At 31.7% G+C, this 25,134-nt stretch overlaps 2 protein-coding genes across 4 annotated transcripts in view; one reads left to right on the top strand and one right to left on the bottom strand.

The window, feature by feature from the left end:
* The window catches only part of LOC106679586 (zwei Ig domain protein zig-8), a 289,927-nt gene extending 271,907 nt beyond the window's left edge, over window positions 1–18,020 (bottom strand). For all 3 annotated transcript variants that reach the window (XM_067052781.1, XM_067052782.1, XM_067052783.1), the window contains exon 1: window positions 17,920–18,020. The gene's annotated coding sequence lies outside the window, so the exon portion shown is untranslated. The remainder of the gene's footprint in view (window positions 1–17,919) is intronic.
* Window positions 2,079–2,522, top strand: LOC136797122 (uncharacterized). Its single transcript, XM_067052779.1, has one exon. It carries the CDS (start codon window positions 2,079–2,081, stop codon window positions 2,520–2,522), a length of 444 nt encoding a protein of 147 aa, XP_066908880.1.
* Window positions 18,021–25,134: the final 7,114 nt, after the last annotated feature.

The following is a 25,134-nucleotide window of genomic DNA, read 5'->3' as shown; positions in this document are numbered from 1 at the left end:
ACCAAGATATCTCAAAAACCCTTGGAGACGATGATAAGACAATAGAATTGGTGTTTCAGTTTTTGAAATCACAAAATTTACTGACAAAAATATAGCTTGATCGAAAGGAAAAAAAAATAAATAAATAAATAATAATAAAATAAATAAATAAAATAATAAATAATCAAATTAAAAAATAAATAAAATTTAACGAATATTAGCAAAATTAAATAAAATATAAATGGCGTTGATGACCAATAAAGTTTGGCGCTACTAAATAAACAAACATCAACTAGGTGATTGGGACCTAACGTCATGCATAGTGATGACCATATGTGATTGCAAGGTATTCTGCATTGTTAAATAAAAAAAAATGTATGCATGCAATTGGATTGAGATGTATTCAACTCACTGAGACTGAGTACTAAATATTCGTCGATAGTGTGATCTCGATAAATATGTAGATACAGATATAAATATATCGATAAAGATATAAATACTTAAAAACACAGAATAAACAGAGGCAAAAGATAATGATTGGTACATAATAAAACACTGTTTGATATTTCACATTATTCCCATTACATCTAAATAAAATAAATTTGCCACAATGCCTGTCAATATAGGTTTAAAAAAAAATATAAACTTTTATCGTAAAAAAGGTTTGTTTTTTTTCAAGCCCCTATTTGAAAAAAGGATGCATGTAATTTAGCATAAATACTTCCTTTTAAGGTGTTTTTTTCTATCTGAAACATCATTTCATTTTAAGACATTCAGTAATGTGTTAATGTTCTGATATTTATAAATAGAGTATACTTATATAATTTGAAATTATGACAAGGCACACCGATATGAACTGTTTGATTAAAACTTGTTTTGCACAAGTAATGTCTGCTACCACTGCACTTGTAGTACCGCTGGAGTCAGAGTCTGAAATGAGGGGTTGGTTTGATATAGCAGAGAATCCAGGACTTTGACGTGTCGTCTCTTATTAAATTCCAGGACCTTTAAAACATCAGTAAGTGGTGGAAGGTCGATGGTTTTTCCTTCTGCCATACTGTAGTCTGAACTATCTTCCGAAATATGGAGGTTTGAAATTTTCGTAGAGGGTGCAATGTGGCATCGGTGAGGTGCGTGAATTGATTGGCGTCTTTGATTTCTATAATAGTATGTTCGGGAGCTACCGTGTTTTAAAAATGTGTGTCAAGAAAAATACTTTAAATATAATGAAGTGACCGTGGGGGATGGAATTTGATAAAATTATTGCTAAATAATTTTCACACTTATCCTTTAAATCCCTTAAAATTTGGGCAAATCAGACGAGCCGTTTTGAAAATGAATATATCGCTAGAAAAATACGTTTATGCCTGCGTAAGCTAGAACAGAAAACGGAATGAGATTAAATTGATATAGTACCAACTAGTGGGCATAAGCCCTGAAAATTTCATTAATATAAACTGTTTGATTATGCCCGATCGCAAATTTGACTACAGATAGACCCGGACTTTTTTTAAATGCAATTAAAAATTAATTAATGTGTAGGCCATTTGTGTCTGTAATTACCAAGCTATTCAGAGTATATACTACATCGCACTCCGGCTTTGTATGGACGAAGATCAACGATGTATACATCTTTAGCTGTTAAGCATATCCCAGTATTACAATCGAAGACTTTGCAAATTTATTGGATCGCATTGTCTTAGAGGCTAATTGCCATAATCCAGCTATCATAGCTGGTGATTTCAACGCATGGGCAACGGAATGGAGGAGTAGAAAAACAAAGACGTTGCAGTTGTAATGGCGGCGAAGTACTTGAAGAAGTTACCCTCATCGCTAACCAGGGTGTTGCTATGGTCCGAGGTTGGCTGTCTTCGGTATGCCTACAACTTCCAGATCACAAGACCGAGGTTCTTCTAGTAACTAGCAGGAAGCAAACCGAGTCCATCACTGTTACGGAGGGTAGGCACGAAATTCGTTCCCAGTCTTGCTTGAAATACGTAGAAGTCATGATTCTATGATGATGATGACTCCGCTTTAATGTCCACACGGAGTATATCGGCGCCAAATCTGCTAAAGTACCATCCTTTTTGTCACGCCTTATGCCAAACGTTGAAGGTCCCAAAGAAAGTAGCCGAAGGCTTCTTGCTACTGTTGTCCCCTCCACTATGTTATATGCAGCCCTGATTTGGAAGGAAGCGATGGTTACCAAATCACATAGGAGACAGATGGTTTCAGTTTATCGCAGAGTTTGTTTAAGGACAGTTAGCGCTTTTCGAACTGTTTCCAACGAAGCGGTGTGCGTGATAGCACGAATGCCGCCTGTGGAACTCCTTGTTGAAGAAAGAAGCAGGCACTATGGACGACGCTTACACGTTTCCAGAGAAGAGGAGCGAAAAATAACCATCGACCAGTGGCAGCAGCGTTGGGAGGCTGCAGATTCCAGAAAGTGGACTCCCAGGTTAATACCCGATGCGGGCACGTGGTTTGGCCGCCAGCATGGTGAGGTGGATTTTTACATAACCCTATTGTTGGCCGGATATTGATGCTTTGTAGCCTATCAGTACCGCTGGTTCGGATTGTCTTTCGTTTAATTACACTAGTGGCTTTTTCTTTTGTATATACCCTAATTAAAGATATAAGTGAGTATAAAAATAAGGAAGTGTGCAAAATGCGGAATATATAAAAAAAATCCAACATTGGGTGTGAAATAATCCACATTTATGGTATTTTTGCTCAGTAAAATGCACATGATAGTGTTTATAGATTTCGAATTTTATGAATTACAAAAGGCTTTAAAACTTCAGGTTTAAGCTACAAAAATTTTTTCTATAATAAAATACCAGAAATCTGAAAATTCAGAAAGGATTTCTCCTTTTTAAAATCTAAAAAAAGAGAAATCCTTTTAAATCTGCCTTAAAACTTCTTTGAGCTAATAATTTGTCAAATTCTCCATTTTTCTCTCTCCTTTTTTTCCTCATTTCTTTTTATATTGCTCAATTTAATATAAAATTTGAACCTTTTGATATTGAATTTTCCTAAATTGACCTTACTAATAATTTATATTTTATTGGATAAAATTTTATTTATAACATTTAATGGCTAAATTAAAATGAAAAAAAAAATATGCTTACTAAAAATATCCATCATACTTTCAAAATATTGAGCAAGGCAGGGTTAGTATAAAAAAACGTTTTTAAAAAAATACAAAACAAAATAGTGAACTATATTTTTTTTTATTTCTAGCTGTAATGATTTTTTAAAAAAGAAAACAGATAAAAAAGTGATGTATTCGATGGAACAACCATCTGTTTTCCTCCACCGAACTGTCCGTTTTATTGTGCTGCCCTAAATGCTCATCTATTTACTGTAGTAAAGAATGACAGAATAATACCTGGTAGGGATTAATTCCACCTATAGGACTGGCATTTATTTCACCGATATATCAAGAGAATTTACCACTTTATCCCCATAATAAAAAACTTGTTATTATAAAATTAACTTATTATTTATTGCGGGTTTTTTTTTTGAAAACCAATATTGATGACGCAGATTTGACTAATAATGGTATAAATTTGTTTATTTTTGTTATTTTATAAACAAAATAAATCGTACAAGATGGTTTGATTAGGAATTATAGCTATGAAGAAGTGAGTGAGAAAAAATTAGTATGTCAATTATAATATTAAAAAAAGTAATAAATAAAAATTGAAAATAATGAAATTAGGCATGTTTAAAAATACTTAACATTCATTGTTTACCCGAAGTGTTCGAATCTTTTTTTATGTTACAAATTATGAATTCAATGAAGTCCAGCAGTTGAAGTGCTTCTTTTATTTCGGAAAATGTTAAATTGAGGGCATAAACTCATAAATTTTTTTCTAATCTTATGATGCAAGTAGTTTCGCATTAAATTAATTAAGATATTTTGTAATGTGACAAAATACAAAACAACTGAAATTTCCTAATGAACCTAAAGTAAATTGATGATGAGAAGATGGTTTGGGGGTGCGGTCAGAATATAACTCAAATAATTTGAAATAACTTTTTTAATAGTGCCAACGTTTCGGCCAGAATTTCTAGCCTTACAGCAAGGCTCCCATCTCCCATCTCCCATATCAGAAATCTCATCACCAATGAGCAGGTTGCTAGCTGGAACACAATGTGGAATACTACGAATAAACCACGTAGCTTTCACAAATACGTTCCACGAATAATATGACATAATCACAAAAAAATACACAGCACAGAATACACATTGACACAATTCCTTACAGAACATGGTAACACAAAATATTATATGAAACGATTTAATAATATGACGACTGACAAGTGTGGCGAAGATGGACAAGTGCACAATTTCAAACATATACTTTATGAATGCAAACTATATGACCGACTAACAGTTCAGCTAATACAAGTGGTAATACTGAAACAAGGAGATTGGCCTGAACCAGAACAAAGTTTTATTAAATTTAAGACAGGCTTGCTAAAATTCATAAAACAAATTGACTTTGACCAGCTGACTAATGATAGATGGGCAATCTAAAACCTCTGTTTGTGTTTAGTATATATATATACTATATAATAGCCACTATATACAAAGTAAACGTATATGACTAATGAAATACACTGTTCGTTATCAACCATTTTTAATATATTTACATATATTTATTTAGTGTTTATGAGTCGTGTGCGACATGTATTTTATTATTTGATCCGCACAATGATAAAAGACGAATTTACTCCGATGTTTACACTACTTTAAATAATGATTTAAACAATAATCTCATTGAAATGAAAGATTATTATGTTAATATATTCATTAAATTTATGTTAAAACAATTAAGTTCCTGTTTTTATGGTACAATTGTATTTAGCTTATGTAAAGGAAATTATAATCCTGGCATAAACTAGAGATGCAGACCACAAAGGTATACAATTGACATTTCTCTTTTACAAAGAAGCTCTATACCTCTTATGTGCGTCACCAGATTGTGTTACCTTTTCACTTCGATACTTTTGTATTATAGATTAGGTTTTATTTCTTTGTATATATATTGTGTATATTTAGAGGCAATATATACTTTTAAAAATATTAATAATGTTGTAGCAGTTAATTTTAAATCAGATCAAAAAGCCTTAACTATTATTATTCTGAAATTTTCGGTAAAATTATTATACATTAAATTGGAGATTGTTCGAGATAAATTGATTTTTTTTTTTAGAAATATGAAATAAAAATGTAAATAAAATTATTTAAAAAAATGTAAAATTAAATATTGGCAATGAGATGGATGTCGGTTCAATTTTTTGATTTATACAAATATATGTTTTAATTAAAATATTTTTTAAAAATTATATTATAGATTCTTATTTATTGTATTAATAATAAAATACATAAAATCATTGATTGAATTGATTCAAATGAAAGATAAAATATATTAATCACCGTAATTTGGTGATAAAAGAAAATATTGATGTAAGAAGAACATAAAGATTTGTAATAATTCCTTTATTTGTAAGTAACTTCTTCTTCTGTATCCAAGGTGGACTCCACTCCTTTCTTTTCTGAGCCAGTCACTCCAATCCTCCTGAGATTCTCTTCCATACCCCTTTGTCTTGTTTTCCTCTTTCTTTCTCTCTTTCTTTTTCTTGGGAAGGATTCTCTTGTGACCTTCTTTGCCATTCTTTCGTTGGTTAACGTTGCAACATGTACAAGCCAACTGATTCTTTTGGACTTGATAAATCGCACAACATCTGCATTTCGATTAAGGCCGTATAAGCGTTTATTATTTGCCAGGTGTCTTATTCATATATTAGACCATAAGTTCGTCTCATAATCTTCTGTCAAGGACTCTAAAACCCTGTTGATCATAAATAGCTATTTTTATAAGATTGCTAAAAGAAACTGCGTGATATTAGCCTGCTTTAGGAAGAACAACTTTTAATAACCTGGACAAATCAATTGTAAGGTGTGCTAGAAGAAATAGAACGTTATATCGAAGAATAGAATAGAAGTTAAAATATAACGATCAAAAGAACTGAAATTGTATTACCTACTCTCAAATAAAAAATAATAAATTACATAATTATTAACTAATAAATATTATAATATTAACCATGAAATTATAAATTTGGGGCTGTAACTATTAATAAAAAAAAAATGGGATAGCGACATACCTGCAAGTTTTATGCTGTTGTATAAAGCACCATTCTTGAAAACATAACAATTATGGTTATTTACATTATTACTTCTACAAGTTTTCTATAATAAAAAAAAAACTTATAATTCTTATTCGATTTTTTTTTGGGTTATAACAATACCGCATGAAAAATCTTTTGACGGCATTATATTAATTATCTAACCTCATCCAGTTCTTTTTCAGTGCACTCAACAATGGAATAGAGAATTTTTTTTATTTAGTTTTTAAGACAATATTGGGTATTCACTATCCTACGCGCTGTAAAAATCGAAAACAACATTTTAAGCTTTTTGACGATATAGTTGAAAAATCGAAAGAAAAAACTAACAAAAAAATCGTTTTAAAATCCGATTTCCAATAATAAGCAGCTATAATTAAGATAATATAAATTGTGAAACTTTTATAAAAATGTTTTATTTTGCTGATTAGTTGCAAAATCTGCTTTAACTCTCAAAGAATAATGATTTTTGTGATGCCAAGTTTTCATGCTTTAAGTAATTTTTCAAAATCGTGTTTTCAATTTTCTGTGCTAATAACCTCTATTAACGTTAGGAAAAATATACTTTAAGGTTCTCTCTTTTAGAAAAAATATAACATTGCGATCAATTTTTTGACTGAACAGATTATGTAAAACATTTAACCCGGCAAGAGTGTCCTACTTTTTTGTCCCCTAAGAGATGTTCCGCGAGCATTTCTCTCATGGTGAATGATTTGTACATATTTTTTTATATAATTGGATGTGAAAATAACTAACATCCTTTGACTACTTTTAATGAAATTTGAAATTTAAATTGTATATTGTAGCGCTTCTATCAATAATTGAAGAATCCAGATTTCGTAAAAAATGTAAGATATTCTTGTCTCGACTCATAATTTAACATAAGAAACCCAGGAGATGACAAGGTGCGCAAAATGCACAAGTGAGAAAAAAAAATATGCCTTGTTAGCGTGTTAGAGAGTCTCTCACTAGCAAGAGAAATATTCAGTCTGACCGTTGCGACTAGGCCAGAGAAAAATTGAATTGAGCACAGGTCGGGAGGTAGAAGATGGAATTACATAAACAAGCGGCAATAACATCAAAGGGTTAACGAAATGTAGATAAAAGCGATAAAATACTAGAAATAGATGTATAGATAGATTGATGTATAGATAGATAGATGTATAGATAATACAAAATAAATAAAATACTAGGAAAATATAGACGTTTATTACCCATTATGAGCAAAATGCTCAATTCTACACTTTTCCCGGATTAAATATGTTCTATAAATGAAAAAACAAATCCTAAACGTGCTGTAATTTTCCTGTAATTGTATTTTTCCTAAAGTTAATGGAAATGTATCGGGTTGTAAATAAGTTCGTAACGATTTTTACTGGTGATTTCAATAAAAACTTCAGATTCTGGTAATATTTTAATCAATTATATATGACCCAGTTTGATTTAGTACATGTTGTCCTTCAGGCAATTTTTTAATTCTGTCCTCCCAGAACTTGAACTCCTCTATGCGCGTTATGCAGTCCTCGGACGAATTAAAGTGTTTCCCATTAAGAGAGATTTGAAGGGCCTGAAATAAGTGAAAATCTGTTGGGCCAAGGTCTGGTGAATAGGGTGTTTGGGGATCAGATCCTAGCCAAACTCCAATAACTTTTGCCAGGTCTGCTAAGACGCGTGAGGACGGGTGTTATTGTGTTGGAAAACTATGCCTTTGCGATTAGCCAATGCTTGACGCTTTTGCTCAACCGCTGCATTTAGTTGTTCCAACTAGGCATATTATACTGCATAATTAATGGTCTGGTTGGGCGAGAGGAGCTCAAAACAAAGGACACCTTTCCAATTCTACCAAATGCACAGTATAACCTTTTTTGGATGTAATTCTATAAAAATCCTACTTAAAGATAAGGAACATCTGTTTAAACTGATGCATAAAAGCACCGTAACTAATATTTTTTTAGAATATTTAAACATTATTGAACAAGTAAACATGATTTTATAAACAGGGATGATTAAATTGAAATATTGAAAAACGCTACGGACTTATTTTACAACCTAATACTTTCAGCACTACTGTGAAGTAAGCCATCGATGTGCTTCTAATACTTAATTAATCTCAGATGTCACTATATTAATAAACAGACGAAACTGTTCTATACCCGCCTGTTTTTATATAAAATCTTTCTATAAAGACTAAAGGGGTCACAGCGACAAATGATGAGGACACAATATTAGCGGATTGATAGACTGACAGGGAGCCAAAAGAAAAATGTGCTGAGAAAGTCCTGACTCAATAGGTATTAATGAACTTCCCTTGATAGTATAGGGACCATCTTTAGCACAAAGTTAGATCGGAGGGAAAGAGGAAAACTTCTTAGTTCTCTTATTGTCAATAACTGCTATCAAAAGATTGCTTTTCAAGTAGACCCCAGATTTTCATGCAAATGTATATTTTGTTCAGATGAATGTTTTATACAGCTTTATACAGCTAACATATTTACGAATTAGGATATTCATGAGGCATTAGCCTAATTTTATTCTGCATGTAATATGTCATGGTGATCATTCGAACAGAATTTAGTGCTGTTGAATTTTCTTATGCAATAACTGTTTCGCTCGGCTGCACTGTTTGAGAGTTATAGGCAAAACACACACAAAAAAAGATATAAATCATTACTTTATCCAATTAATTACATAATTAGCGAGAGTTTAGATCCATCAGATATGCATTTCCGTGTTGGCTGTCATAGATGCAAAATTATAATTTTAAAATTATATTCAGATGTATGTTCTATGAAATGGTTTTTGCATCTTGCTCCTGTACTGTACTTGAGTAATTGATACCGACTGAGGTCAAGAAAATTTTATTTGATAAGTGATGATAGCTGTATGAATTTGAGGAAAAAAAGATAAATAACTTTATACTATATATATATGCCTAGTTAATGTTATATGTTAAGTCATAGAAATAATTTTAGGAACCAATTGCATTAAATTTCTGATCCACCCCATCTTGTTTAATACCGGAATGCCAAACAATGCCACTTTTTTCCTACTGTACTTTACATCTTTCATTAAATCGTAACATGTTCTTATTTGTCGTTATGAACACAAACATTTCTTTTTTCTTTTTTTACTGGATTTTCTAGAATTTCAGAAGGCAAAAAACAATTAAATATTAAAATATAAATCAATTCCTTTCCACAAAGGATGACAATTTTCCAGCTAAATGATCAAAACTCGAGAGGGTGACATGTTGGGATCCTGACAAAGTCTCCCTTATATACTGAAAAAAAATTCATTTCTTTTGAAAATTTTCGAGTCGAAACTCGAATCAGTGAGTTTTCCGTTTGAGAGAAGTTCTGCCACATTAAAGGATTCCAATATACATGTCCATTTCTTTAACGAAGGCTTTGACCTGCCACTGACATCAGCAGGGTGAAGACATTTTAACCTTTTTTTTTCTGTAATTCTTTTTTCTATAAAGTGGAAACGAATTTAATAAAAAATTATTGAAACGTGAAATAAGTTAGCAAGTTCCACCAACTATTTATTGATATATCATTATTTAATTACTTACGTTTCAATACCTAGCTTCTATGATCCTAGATTTTATGATTATATATCCTTCCTATGAAAAGTGTATAATGTAGGTGATAAAAAAGGGCAACGAATTGGGGTGATGACGTGTTTGTGACGTAGCAACTTCAATATCTGAAGTGGTGAAGAGTTTAAGACGAGCACAGTTATCAATAGTGGAGGAATAAACTGCACATATTTACTTTCCAAGGAATTTTTATAACGCAGTACTAAGTGGAATTTCTTGATTACATGCTACAATACTATGTACAAGGTATTACTTTCAAATTTCAGAATTTGGATTTATAACTTCATTGATCCAAGACGATCGCTATATGTGCTATTTACTCTTTCACTATGAATAACTTTTTCCAGAACAAATTAGCTGATTATTAATTTTTATCATTTATATCTATCTATCTTCAGTTTGGAAACAAAGTTACGTTTAGTTATTTATATATGATTAATGAAATCCTTTAATCCGCAATAAATTTAATAATAAAATAATGAAAAAATATTTCTAATACCACTGTATATCATGATACGCTCAAGATTCAAGGATGTTTTTGAGTCCGACCGTTTCCAAGTCGGCGTATACTTTGTGATCGTATAATATAAGTTGCAAAGGACTGCAGATTTTCTGCGCACTAGCAATCTGACACAGATGTTTACCGGATGATTTGACCTCTGAGAAGTTGGCCCTATTCTCTCAATTATTTAAGGAAATAGTTCTGCTGTTGAAGACTTAAATATATATGTTAACATTATAAGATATGTGCGGCTAGCTTCACGTTTTGCGCACGTTGCAAAAACCAAAGCTGACGCCATCTGTATACTACGTTAACTGTTAAGAGGTCTCTACATGTTGGCCAAGCCATGGCGAACTCCGACATGCGCGAGCATGTGGATGGGTGGCTTGTACGGGTTTGCCTAAGCTCGTTGAATTTAATTTAATCTTATTTATTTATATTTAATTTCCTTTCATTTTCTTTTTTTTTTTAATAATATAATCCCAGTGCAATGGCTGAAGCCACTTGTACGTCCGCCATGTTTGTCTTTCTGAATAACACTAACATGTGGATGGACCGCTCTTTGTTTACCGAGCATTTGTACAAGTCTCCGATTCGTAGCGAGCGGCCAACATGTGGATCCTGCTTTAACCTTAACTAAAACAGACTTTGCAACATTTAACCAATACATGGGTGTGTTTAAAAAAATTGTAAATAAGTGTTTGGATTGTATTGGGTTTATTACTTTTAATAACAAACCTTTGTAGTCGATTTAGAAAAGGTAGAAAATCATAGAAAAGGCCAGTCTCACATCGAAATTTGAGGTTTTATGTTTTCAGATAAATATAATCCAAAATCATCATTAAACGATCCATCCACCAGCAGCTTTCATCCTGGACTAATATGTCGATTTTTTCAGGTGTTTAGGAACTCGATATTACTATTTCATTTCAAAATTACGTCTGATTTTATTCTTTGTACTCCCAAAACATTGTTAGTGGCAATTTATGAAGACAAATGCAAAATATTGTTTTTTTTATACGAATGTGTAATAACTTAATATTTTCAATTATGTACCGATGGAGAAAATAATTAGCCCCCTCAGTATTTGTAAAAATTAAACGCTCAAAATAAATTATAAGACAATATAGCTTTATAGAGATCATATTATACAGTCATATTTTAATAATTTAATATAATCTTCTTATAAAAAGTAGTATATCGTTGCTTTGCTTGGATAGTGACACATCTTACAAAATTTTTTTTTAGGCACTCCATAGATCAGGTATGGGCAACCTTTGGCATGTTGTGGGCCAAACTTTGATGTGCAAATACGTTTGTGGGCCGCGTTTAAAAGTAGTGTTCATAATTTTTAACGGTAGATATCTGTCATGAAGTAATTCAACATTGTTATTATAATACAAATTATTAAAATAACAAAATAAAATGAAAAAAAAAAAAATTGGTACACCATTATATTTATATCGTGAAATTTGGAATTATTACAAACTACGAAAGTTAAATAGCGACACCGAAATCAATGAGAAACCTGAGCTTGAATTTGGGAAACTAATCCATTGATGTTTGGATTAATTCCTCTGATACAAAGACGTAAAGAATTTTCCAAATTATCGTCAGTCAACCTTGTACGATGGTTTGATTTATTAACTTTGATCATTGAAAAGAACTGTGCGCATTATAAGTTCTGTCAAACGCACAAATCAATCTTCTTGCGAATTTTGTAAACTTCGGAAGATGGTCTTCTACGAGGTATTTTTTGTAGAAATTGCACAACTCCACGTCTTCAAATTTAGATTATAGGAGTGAGTTTTCTTGAATCTCGATCAACTCCATTTGCAAGTGTATTAGAACATTCTTACATTACTTTTTGTTGGAGTAGCAAATAAATTAAAACAGTCTTCCATGTTTCTGAAATCGCTATATCTGTTGGAAAATTGCTCCGACAGTAACTTGAGTTCTTAAGCATATTGAGCATAAGCAATATATGCATTATAATACGTAGAGAGCTTGTTGAAATGTCAACTGTTACTAGACAGCATCTGTGCCTCCCACAAGCGTTTTTTTTTTTTTTTTCTGAAACGCTTTCAATTGGCTGTACAAATCATTTATTAACTGTCCTTGTTTTTGATATCACAATTTAAATCAGTCAAATATCCTGTAAGGTCGACCAGAAATGCTAAGTCACATATCCATTTTGGGTCACTCAATTCAGATAGTGGTTTATCTTTTATTTGCATAAAATCTGTTATCTCATTTCTAAGCACGTAAAGCCGTTTCAGCATTTATCCTTTGCTTAGCCATCTGGCTTCACAATATGTTACATCATCATACTCGGCTGATATTGCATACAAAAACACCTTGAACTGACCATGGTTAAGGTCTCGGGATCGAATAAAATTGATGGTTTTTACTGCCGCATTCATACCATTTTGGAGTCGAATGGACTTAAAACACATTTTCTGTTGGTGGATAATGCAAGAAGAACTATGAAATCATTTTTTTGCACATTTAATCCAGTTGCTTTTTTATTTGAAATTCCGAAGAAACCTTTACGTAAGACGACCATAGAAGTGTGCATACACCCAACTAATTTTGACCATGCCAAGCCAAAACTTGTGAATACGTTTTGAACTTCATAACAAACGTCCTCTCGTGTAGTGGTTCCTTTCGGCGGCTGTAAAACAAGTAATTCCCTAGTAACAGTGAACTATTTATCAACACCTCGAGTTAACATAACCAGTTGAGTTGTTTCGGACAAATCGGTGCTCTCGGAAAATGATTCAAAACTAGCCATACGGTCAGTCAATGTTGTTTTTTTTTATCATTAGCCATCATTTCTATACGTCGGACAAACCAATTTTTCCAAATTCATTTTTCTTTTCTGGACACAAAACACTGCAAAATTCTAACATACACTCCTTTATAAATTCTCCTTCGGCAAATGGTTTTAATGACTGCCAATATTGAAATAACAATAAAACTGGCTTTCACATTATCATGCTTTGTTTATGAAACATTTGCTGCTGTTTTTCCAAATTTGTGGTAAGCTTCTGGATTTTATCTTTTCTTATTTGTTCTGTCAGTGAGTGCAGCATAGGATGCTTAATTGTGTAATGCCTCTTTATATTGAATTCTTTCATCACTGAAATAGATTAATAACACAGCAAAAAATAGGCTTACCATTGTGCAAGATAAAAAAAAATTTCTTCAGTCCATTTGTATTGAAACTGGCGACCCTCTGCATCTACTTTTCGATTCTTTCCACCAGATATACTTTTCATTCGATATACTTAATAACAAAATATAATTAGTAAGCACTCAAGTTGTATACTGTCACAAAGCACATTGACGGCACTAGAAGTTCACTAGGATATCCATTGTCGAAGTTATCACCTCGGTAGCTATCTAGAGTCGTCTATTGCTGATCAATTGAGAAGCAATAATCTTTTGTTGCACCGCCAGTGAGCCGCCTCATTCTTTGATGATCGCCGCCACTCGGCTTGCTCGCTAACTTGATTCTGTGAGTATGAGTAAGTAGTGTGACATTTTTTTTAATTGGGATTTCAAAATGTCTCGTGGGCCGGGGATAGCCCACTCATGCCATAGATTGTATCATAGAGTAGAGCCAATTTGTAATAACTTTAAAAAGGTATGTAAAACAGTAAATAATATAAAATAACCACAGTCTACGGTACTAATATTTGAATTCATCTAATTTTAAATTAAATCATTTTTTTTTTTATTTCCCACTATTCAAGCAAAGCGATTATATAATTTTTTTCTTTTTGCAAGAAGATTAAACAATACGGTTAAAATAGGAATGTGTATAATAACAATATGAGCTTTATAATTATCAACTGACTTATGCTGTATTTTACGCCTTCAATTGATACAAACACTATACATGTCCACGTGCGGACATATTTTCTCTTAGTTACTTATTATAAGATTGTTGGATACATATCTGGAACGAATCTAACACAATATAAGTTCAATTAAATCTTTTTTCGAAGGATTGACAGAAGATATTATTTATAAAATCTCGAGGACCAACGGGCCGGAAAAAGATGAATAAAATGATTCAAACCTTGGTGAGTTCAGCAACGCGAATAAAAATTTGTACCTCGCCAGCATTGTAATTCCTCTCTGGCAAGCTCCCGCTCCTATATTACAGTCCTCTTCTACGAAAGTTGGCTCCGTTGATGTTTGGTAAGCTATCACTTTCTGATTTAGTATGTATTTGTGAATGACAGTGATCTGTGTACTGGAAAATCCCTGCATACTGATATAGGATCAGTAATAAACAAATGGTATATTTTTGTATCCTTTATTTTCCACGAAATTCACAGGTCTTCGTCTGGGCTATAAACATTTCGAATCATTACACGCCTATATAAAAATAAGTAAAACTGAATGAAATATTCACAAGGGTGGAAAATATTTAGTTATTCTTTAGATAAAATAAAATTAATAATTTCCATAAAACTGGTAAATTTGTTTATTATTCCCGTCACGTCTTCGCTCACTCGCTCCTGATATTTGAAATAATATATTTTTTAAAATCAATCCCTGGAATTTTAGAAATGTATTGCAAAAGAACAAATAAGTTTATAGGATTTCTAAATAAATAAATTACATTTAATTTAATTATATTTAATTGGTATCAAAATGATTTGATTCGGCATTTAGAACTAAATGTAAATAGAAAGTTGAATTATTGTCTTATAAGATGGGCAGAGATTCGAAAAATTAGTGAGGTAGAAGTGAAAAAAATGTAGTTTTACACTATCTGTGTTATATAAAATGTAATAATTTACGGTATAAAATAAATATACTACGTTTAATATATAGTATTAAATATTAGTGTAAATATAACCCTAGTTTTTTCATTACTTTTCCAACCTATACTATATATGGTATGTACATATATATACCTACATCATACTTCTAATGTTTTATTATATAATACTTTAAATATTTTCCTTTTTTTATATGAAAATGAGACTGGCTTACATATTTTTCCATACCCTAAGTCGATACAATATGTGACAGCCCTTCCCTATCTGACGCCTGACCGGAAAAAATCCTATTGAAGATGTCGAAGGCAGGCCTATTTTATGCAATGGCATGGTAATCGTGGTATATTTTATAAAAATATCTAAGAAGCCAATTTATAAACTTTGTTACGCATTTTACATTTTAGTTTGATGGAATGTTGATTACCTCAAATATTACAAACTGTTAATTACAAAGTTAAATCATTATTCTTACAGGAGTGCACCTCCTTCAAAATCATCCAGCACTTTTCAAAATATCACGGTTTTTAAAAATATAAATAATAATTAATAATAATAACCGTTTTTACTTTATCTTGAACACACTTGCAAAAAATTCAATCAGTTTTTTTTTTGGACAATTTAAAAATTGATTTGTTCTCTTCCTTGATTATTCGAAATGGCTCACACGGGTATTAATTACCAATCAACGTGTTTGAGAAACAATGTTTGTGTTTGAAAAATGTGTAATAATAAAAAACTAATCTCGGAAAATATATCATACAGTAGTTTATGATTGTTTTTTCCTAGGAATTGTAGTTTTTATGATATTTGCTGGTATCCCTCAGAAGAAGTTATTTTTCAAATGCTCTGAGAAACAAAATGGTGGTACGGTGGAGTTATCCTGGCACAGTTCAACAGGTTGACGGTAAAAATTCAGAGAAACATTGGATGGGGAAGAAGTTCACAGCCGGATGAGTTTTTTGGCCATCATCTTCAGGAGACAGGTACTATCAAGTAAACGCTCATTTGTACACTCTGCACAAGAATTAATTGATGCTAGCGAGAGAGGAGGATTCCCCGATGCGTATAGAGGAACCGGGATTTACAAGCGTCTCAGGATTTATCCTAAGGAAGGGAATTTGAGAAAATCCGAACGAGAAAACAGGAAACGCAGAGAGAAGATTGGATAAAAAAAAATGAATATGTAATGGCCGCCGAGAAGACCGCAAGTGCTATGGGTGCGATAGAGTAGGACACTTGGTAGCAAAATGCACCTGCACCCTATGCTTTGAATGTGGAACGGAAGGACATATTGCCCGACATTGTCCGTATATGTATCGATGGAGGCAGCAGAATTAGCTAGAACCGGAGAACCAAGTATTAGAGAGCCCCTATCTGTAGAGAAATAAATGATACATCGAAGGCAGACATTCCCATCATCTATATGTAGGAAATAGATTTTTTTGGATATAATTTGGCGGACAGAACAGATTAGGGTCGACTTGATGTTTATACGGTGTACGATGATGGTAGAGACTCTCCGTTACATATGACATTCGCGTGTCACCATAAAAAGATCAATCATAGAAGACTGAAAGAAACGCTACCTACAGGCGTTACGCGACAATGTTTTAATAGCAAGTAGGTCTTTGCGCTTTAGTCTAGTGGTTAAGGTCCATTCTGGTCCAGCATGTTCTGGGATCGGCATTAGAGAGCTAGTGTAACAGGTACCTCACCAGTTAATCGTCAAATGTGATGGCGAACATTGGAAGCAATTATTTACCAAAGGATCCTACTTTTAATGAAGGATTCTTTGTGGCATTTAGAACATATTACATATGTTGGTATAACCCTTTTTTTTTAAACATTTGAGCTCCTGGCGTAAAATAATTCAAAATGTATAATGCTCGTAAAAATAATATTTTAGGTATAATTGATATAAAGGATAATAACAAGCGAGCTTAAAACAAGTTTTTTTTTCTCTTAAGATTCAAGAAAAAAAATCTCAATTTTATTTTATTGTTTTGAAATAAATGCATCCCAGGGACTTATACGAGCGTGTTTGGACTGGTTAAAGGCTTAATTTTTAAAATTTAATGAGTATTGAATCAACGGGTATGCTACGAGGAGTAGACAGGTGAAACGTTGATGGGAGAATTTTTTTTATGACTGTCTTTGAGATATAGTTTGTGTGGAGAGATCATAGTATGGAACTTTTGGGTTTTTTTTGGTATGAGACCAGTAAACTGCTGAGGTGTTGCTACCATAGGAGCCACATGTCTGCAGCAGCTCCGGTTTGATTACAACCTGGGCGGGTTGACGATAGAAATCTTGAATCTCTCACTCTGGTAAAAATAGGTTGTTTTCATATAAAATAACTTTCTTTCCCTCTCCTTCTCCCGCCATTTGTCAAAATACCAGGTAAACAGAAACAAAAAAAGAAGGAAATTACAAACAAAAGGCACATAGATTAAAGGTAGGATTTCAATGAGCTGTTTTTTTAAAAATTTAATATTATACTTTAATTATTTGGTCCGTCAAACAAAACACAATATTTACGTATTTTTATAATTCCTCTGCATAGCTTTATTTATATGATTGTCCGTACTCACTATAACCAGTAAACTATTTACAAACGGTACGATTATGGATTCTATACCTAATATAAGAAAATAATAATAATTATTATTTCTTACAATTATTTTTTATTTATGAGGTATAATTTATTTTATTTATAACTTATTGCTTAGGATAATACATTTTTGCTAAATGATTATTGTGAATTTTATTTTTTGAATGTATGTATTTTTATTTTTAAACAAAAAAAAATAATAAAAATAAATACTGAATATAAGTACCACAAAGTCGCCGACTACCTCTCATATAGTTCGTTCATCGCATATATTCGAAATATCATTTGAGGTGGTTACTGGATACAGCTCTGTCACTGACTGAGGATGACTCTGAGACTGGCCAGCAGAGTCCACCACGGTAGGAACCAGTTACTCCTAGAACTGAATACTTACGGAATTATATTCCTTTTTTATTTATTTATTTTCCTTTCACTTTCATATTAATCTTACGAAAGCAGTAACACTTTATAGAAAAATATCCGTTATGCATTTTTTAATGTATTAGGAGTTTTTTTAATGATTCTGTTTAGCTAATTTATCGTCCCGTTATCTTTCACTTTGACCTTTCATCTATTGTTACATTGTATCCTTTTGTCCATGACACTCTAAATATTTGGCAATCAGGGAAACAAAGTAAGAAATCTTTATTGTTTCTAATACAGCTCTATGGAAAATTGTAAATAATATTTGTTATATAAGTCGACAATTGAAGAATCATAACTGTCATTATTCCCCAAATATTTAATTACTCTGATCTTGAACTGGGAGGGCAAACGGATGTTGCTTGTAGTTCTAGCCTTTGCGGCTTTTAGAATGTGGCCGGTGTGTGAATGTTAGATTTTTCTGAACTCTTTTTTACTTGTACTAGTTTCTGTCAGGAAACGAATTTTAAACCCTAAACATTTGAACCAAAGCGCATCTTAAATGGACAAAAAGCAAAATATTTTCTGAATATTTATCAATTTCTAGGTATTTAATTGATTATAACCATTATCAACTCATTTATTTTTTTACATTTTCCAAATATTTGGACCTAATTCCTTTACTGAATAAAGTTATTTATAATTTATTTTTAATTCCCAATGCATCTCCTCTCTTCTGAAAATGAAAATATCAGTCATCCAATTTACTAGCCAACCTACTAACCTTAAATTTGGTTAACTTAATTAGGAAATTCAATCGCTAGATTTCATTGCGCCACTATGAAGTGCGATTGACCAATTATGTCAATAATATTGAAAAAGAAAAAAAAAGAATACTGTCGAATACCATCTTGTGTTGTTTGAGCATTATTGTTTATTAGTGCGTGATATTTGATTTAAAGTATAATATAGTTTCATTTGCGTGAATTGGACAAGTAGAAACATAATATCATCAAAGAAGCTGTAAGTTTCTAAAAAAAGGATAACATGTTCCAGACCACGCAGGAAAGAGGTCGGCCTCAGAATTAACAGGGCACTGCCATTTAACCGTTACTCACTTAATCATAGGAAAAGATCTTTCCCAGAGTAATGGAAAAAAGTATTGTACCTCAGTAACTCTGAAAGGTTTGAGCGACAACTAGGAATCAACAGTAGCATTATGTTCATTGATAGGATCAAATTATTTCCCTCAATATGAAATTTATTTTTATGTAATAAATTTATATTCAACTTTTTGGACTTTGGGAAAAGAATTAGTGAAACAACAACTACGAAGACCGGACAAGGATGTTTTTATCATATGTTAGCGAACAGTGATTAATTATTTAATTTCTATTAAATTGATATCAAACTTTCCAATGTGTTCTTTCAATCTCTGTATAGTTTATACTTAATATAGAAAAAGAAGAGCATTTCCCGGTCAGGTAACCAAAAAAGATCTAAAATGGGTAGGGCAGGAACGGTAAGTAGTTTAAAATGATCGAACCACTTCAACTCAGTATTGAATTATAAAAAAAATTGATCTTAGGAATGTAAAATGTATATCGTTCTATCAAAGTCTAGATATCTATTGATGTAGTTCGTCACACAACTCAAAAGAAATCAAAATATAAGTTTGCAAAATATGATATAAATCAACTTTTATCCTGGGATTTCTAGATTAGAAAAAAACTGGTTTTTGACTTTTAATATACAGAATAGTGAATATTTACTTTCTAAATATTTCTTTTAAATAGACTTATTTACGATAGACTGGGGGTAGAACAGGGCTACCAAAGTGTGTGAGCTCTACGGCTGTCGTTGCGTGAGAATGCTTTTGAAGAATGGGCTAGTTGCAGGTGGCAGATGCATTGGAATGTTCGCCATTTCAAACACCCAAGGGACCCCGAAAGCTAATAGATATGTGTGTAAGAAGCAGTTAATCTTGGGATCTGAATGGGCGAACGCCCTAAAACTAAATATCAACTCTGCATCCCTGGGTGGAGTACCAGAAGCCAGTGGGACAGCAAGGAGAAGTTGTTCCCTCTGTCACAAATGTGGCAGAGAGTCTGAAACACCACCCCATGTGCTGGGAAAATGGCCCATGGGCCCATGGGAAAACTCCCTCCTTATAACACGCCGGCACCGCAGGGTCAAAGAAGAATAGATAAAATTCTTTTAAAAAAAAGACCTCACCTGCTGCAAGGAGGTTTATTGCGTTGACACCGACGGATCCGTAAGATACGCTGGGAATATATTATTTTGGACTCCCTGGGGATCATACATCATCACCTGGAAGTAACCCTGAGATTATTTGTTGTTTTATTTATTTTAAATCTATATATTAGTCTTGTTTTAATGAAATTTATTTGTAATATAAATTTATTTGTTTCTTTTTCTGTAAACTGATCTACTGCTATGACTATTATTTCTCTGGTTTGATCTCACATTGATGTCTAATAGTGAATTTGTTTAGATGATCACTGTAGAGGATCTGAGAAGGTGAATTGGGGAAAATGAATTTGCCGATCAAATGAAATAAAAATTGTGAAATGGTGAAGTGGATGGATCAAGAAAGGGTAGGAAAAATGAATAAATTGGAATATTTGTATTTAGCATGTAGACTGAAATTAATTTTAAATATAAACTGTGGGGGAAAAAAACTGTTTTATTTCTTTTTTATTATATCATGTAAATATATGTAATTTATATATGTCCTATCACGGATTGATTAGTATGCTGTGTAATGTACCAACCCGATGTATTTCGGCAGCATGAATGAATAAAGCATTTCTCTCTCTTTGAGTCGTATTGGCAATTAATAAAGAAGAAACTTTTTCCTGGAATATTTGATTGCTGGAGTAGTGGTGGTTAAGATTGGTTAGTGAAAAAGGATTTAAATGGAAAGAAAAAACAATTTGAAACTATATTTAGCGTTTGGAAGAAGTGAGTTTTTATCAAAAAAGTTAAAATGTAATTTAATGAGAAAAAATTAAATATTGCGTTGAACTGAAATTATAGTGTGCATTATTAAGTCGAGTGGAATATTAACGGACCCATATTCGTTAAGTAAGGCGTTTTGTATTAATAAAATAATTTTTTTTAAATTCACTCGACTAATTTTATGTCTTTATATCTGGCTTTTTGCCAGCATTGATCGCCAAAAATTGTTAATTTAAATTATTAAATACGATATAATTGGCGACCAGATTATTGAAAATATATAAAATGATGATAAAGAAAGAAATAATTTACAAAAATGAAAGTAAAAAATATGGTACAGTGTGAGCATCAACTGTCATTTGTCACCTAATTTTAAGCTAAAATTAATCCTTGCTCGTTTCAGAACAGATATTTCTGTATTATTCATTGTGGCATTACTCTCTGGTACTGATTGTATTGGCAGCTTGACGAACTCCAATTTCAACAGTTTGCAAGTGAATGATTTCAATAATATTTCATGTTGTAAAATATTATCATTTTTACCATTTATTAAATTCTAAATTATTATAATATGAATGATTTAATGGTATCAGTCATCCTGTCAGCTACAAAGTTCATTTATATTAAGTGAAATAAAAAAATTAACTAATAATAATAATTTTACTGTTATTGTGACATGAAAACATCAGAATCACGAAAGGAAAAAATCTTCCGCCAGTTTTACTGTTAATTCGCACAATAATTTATCTTTTATTATGCTTTTTTAGTGGTTATCTATTACATTTTAAGGCTTTATGTGATACATTTTTTTTTCTAAACTTTTTAACATTCTAATGGTATATAATACGTCTATATTACTATCTTATTTCCAGAAATGTGTTTTTAACCTTGACAAAATATTTACTTATCTCCTTGAGTTAAATATCAAATCTTTCTATAGTTCATATTTATCCAGTGACTTGGCTGATTTTTGAAAAAAACTAAAATTAAAGATACTTAAGACGAATATTTTTTTTGGATTTCGCATTTAGGCCCTGCTGAACTGTTTTAATGATAATAATACTTAGCTGATATTGATAGCTATTTAATTTTACACTGATTTATCGAGTTTAATCGACATTGTAAGATTCGTTGTTGAAAGAAGCGGAAAACAGTCGATTTTATCGAAAATGTTACTGTAACATCTGACATACACTCGGACTAAATATCAAATTTGAATTTTTTACAACTTTACGTTTTAAAACCAGGTTGACCACACTAACAAATTAAAAATAAAGCGTATCATTTTTTCACTGATTTTTGTTTCGAAAAATAATTTAAAATCTGATGAAAATACTAGTTTAAGATCGCTAGGATATCTACCTTGTGGTTTGCATGATTGGTTATTATTAATATTAATTATTATTAATATTATTATTATATTAATATTATCATAAATTTATGATTTTAAACGTAGAAAAGTCATGCCTGTGGGTTAAGGAGCCATCTGGGGCCAACCCAGCCTCATATAGTGGGTACCCTAAACTGGGTAAAAATCTGGCGCTGGGGTGTGATTCTGACTAAATCACTTCCTTGCACAACCGTTTGTCTAGTAAAAGTACTTCCTAACAAACTATTACATCCCTCACCCTTCATGGTTTGTAGCGGTACAGATTTAATTTAATATAATTTAAAATAGAAATAAAAATAAATTTAATATAGAAAAAACGAAGAGTATAGCGTCAGTAGCGTTGTGTGATTAGTGCCATTACTATAGGTGCAGTAGACAATACAAAGGTGTATAAATGAGGGGTAATATTAATGGGAAGAGACTAGAGGAGTAATAATAAATTAATTATAATAAACTTATCATTCATTTTTTATACTTATCTTTTTATTTCAAGATTTGCGACAACCCCCCTCCTCCCCCGACGTCCGAAGCCCCAAGTCATAATATCGTTGTTTGCCCTGGCTTCATTTGCGTCTATAAATTCCTAATAAAATCAGCCTTGGATCGTCGGGTAAACGCCGGACGGTTTAGTTAAGACTTAAGTGGAAGGATCGTAATACGATTGACCTTGTACATTTTTGTTACTGTAGTTCGTATAAGAGCAATAATATGATCGTTAATAATTCTTAATAAATAAATCCTTGTTAAATCTAAATATATAGTTTTTATTACCAAGTTTGTTTGTTTTTTAATTTAGTGTACATATTAGAGATGATGGAAACCCATTACAGTTCTTATTGTTTATACTTTATTAAGTTTTCTCGACTTGGATGAAGGTTGGTGTGCTTTGTCAAGTGGATGGTGTTAGACCTGACACTTGCACGAGCTGAGTAAGCCCTTCGTAGTGTCCTGACATCTGTTGAATTACCATCGATCCGTCTTCGTAAGTCCTGATGGACCATAGTACTTCGTCCGTAGTTCAGTTGATGTAGCCTCACTTGAGAAAGGCATTAGTTGAATTTTCTTTTTAATTAAAAAATAAAAGTTTAAATAAGTTTTATTTTATTTTATTTTTTTAAGAAAACAAGTTTCTTTTGATATTAGAACCTTTTTGGCCCTAAATAAACAATAATATATAGTGAAACTATATGATTTTTTTTTGGAGTTTTCATATATTTTATTTATTTCATATCTTTATTGATATTTACAACTGAACATTAAACTACATTCAGTAAATTTGATCTCAGTTATAATGGAGTGATACAGGCGTATAGAGAAATTTCCTTTGGTAGCACTCTAATGATGTTTTGGATTAGCAGGTCTCGTGGTCATCTTTTCAGGAATGGAAAAGGAAGGAAATTTAGGGACAAGTGGGTTGGGATGGTTAGGGAGTTTATAATGCAAGGCACACCACATCATATCTGCTTCGGGCTTTATGTATGTTTTTTTTTTAAAAATATAAATTATATTATTGATTTCGGAAATTCTTAGCAATTCTAAAAAAAAAAATTCTATATCTCTTGATGGGTGGTGAAAAAAGGTGGGAAAATAAATATAAATTTTGTTCCTACTAAAAACTCAGTTTATCAAAAGATATGATGATGCAACGGGATAGATCTAGACTTTAACCGTTCGAATAGGATGTTTCTATTTTCCCCATTTATTTATTGAAAACATATTTTAATATTTCGTATTTATTACAGCTAACTATGAGAAATGTTCATTGTTTTCATAAAAGAAAAATTTAAGTTAGGTTAGAGGAAGATTTTTTTTTTAATTCATCATTTAAATCCTGTGAGGTTATTTAAATTATGATAAGACCTAGCTATTATTAAATACTATTTTATTGTATATTAGCATGTTTAATAAAAACATGCCGAGTTTAATAAAAATCACTTTCACATCTCATATGCCCAACCGTCTTAAATACGAATTTAAGCTTTTCAGCGAGGCTGTTTACACACGGACACAGACAGTTTGCGAGACATTTGTTTGGACCTCACGCCGTCTATTTGCCGAAAACTTGAATTAAAAATTTTGCGTGATCGCAATATTTTTTCTTGTTATAAATCACTTATTATAGGTAAGTAAAAGTAAAAAATTGAGATTCTCGAGAGATAAATATGTCTTAAGTTTTTAATATTACAAGTAGAACTATTGATAGTTTTGTATAATATATACAGGCCAGCGGCTCCTGTGCCAATACTGTAACCCTACATTCAGCGGGCCCAGCCGTTGGGCTTATAATGCTATGTGGCAAAGGGAGGGCACTCAATACGTATGTATTTATTTAAATATATATTAATTCTGTTATTTATCTGTTTAATAAAGGAGGTAAGAAAAAAATGATAGTTATATATTTATTCATACTTATTCATCTCTAAATAATTTAAATAATAAAAGATAGCTAAATAAGTAACCCGTAGGCAACTAATGATTAAAGAAAAAAATTCCTCCCTTAAAAAAAATAATTACATAAAAAAAGGGAAAAATCATTACAACAAGGCTGTGAATTTTTAAGGCTAAATTTTGACGAGTTTCTTTGAATTTACATAAATTTTTTTTTTAATTACTTATTTATTGTAATTTACAACTGTACAAAATAATACAATAGGTAAATATGTAGTATGTTTCATATACACTTGAAAATCTTGGGAAGGAACCACC

The sequence above is a fragment of the Halyomorpha halys genome, unplaced genomic scaffold (assembly GCF_000696795.3).
Source record: "Halyomorpha halys isolate HHAL.00 unplaced genomic scaffold, Hhal_1.1 Scaffold209.1, whole genome shotgun sequence".
Taxonomy (NCBI): Eukaryota; Metazoa; Arthropoda; class Insecta; order Hemiptera; family Pentatomidae; genus Halyomorpha; species Halyomorpha halys.
Note: the sequence above shows the minus strand (reverse complement) of the source record. Positions and strands in the feature narration are given on the sequence as shown.

Excerpts from the sequence above, each read along its gene's own strand:
- LOC136797122 (XM_067052779.1), top strand. The coding sequence starts at position 2,079 with ATGCCAAACGTTGAAGGTCCCAAAGAAAGTAGCCGAAGGCTTCTTGCT.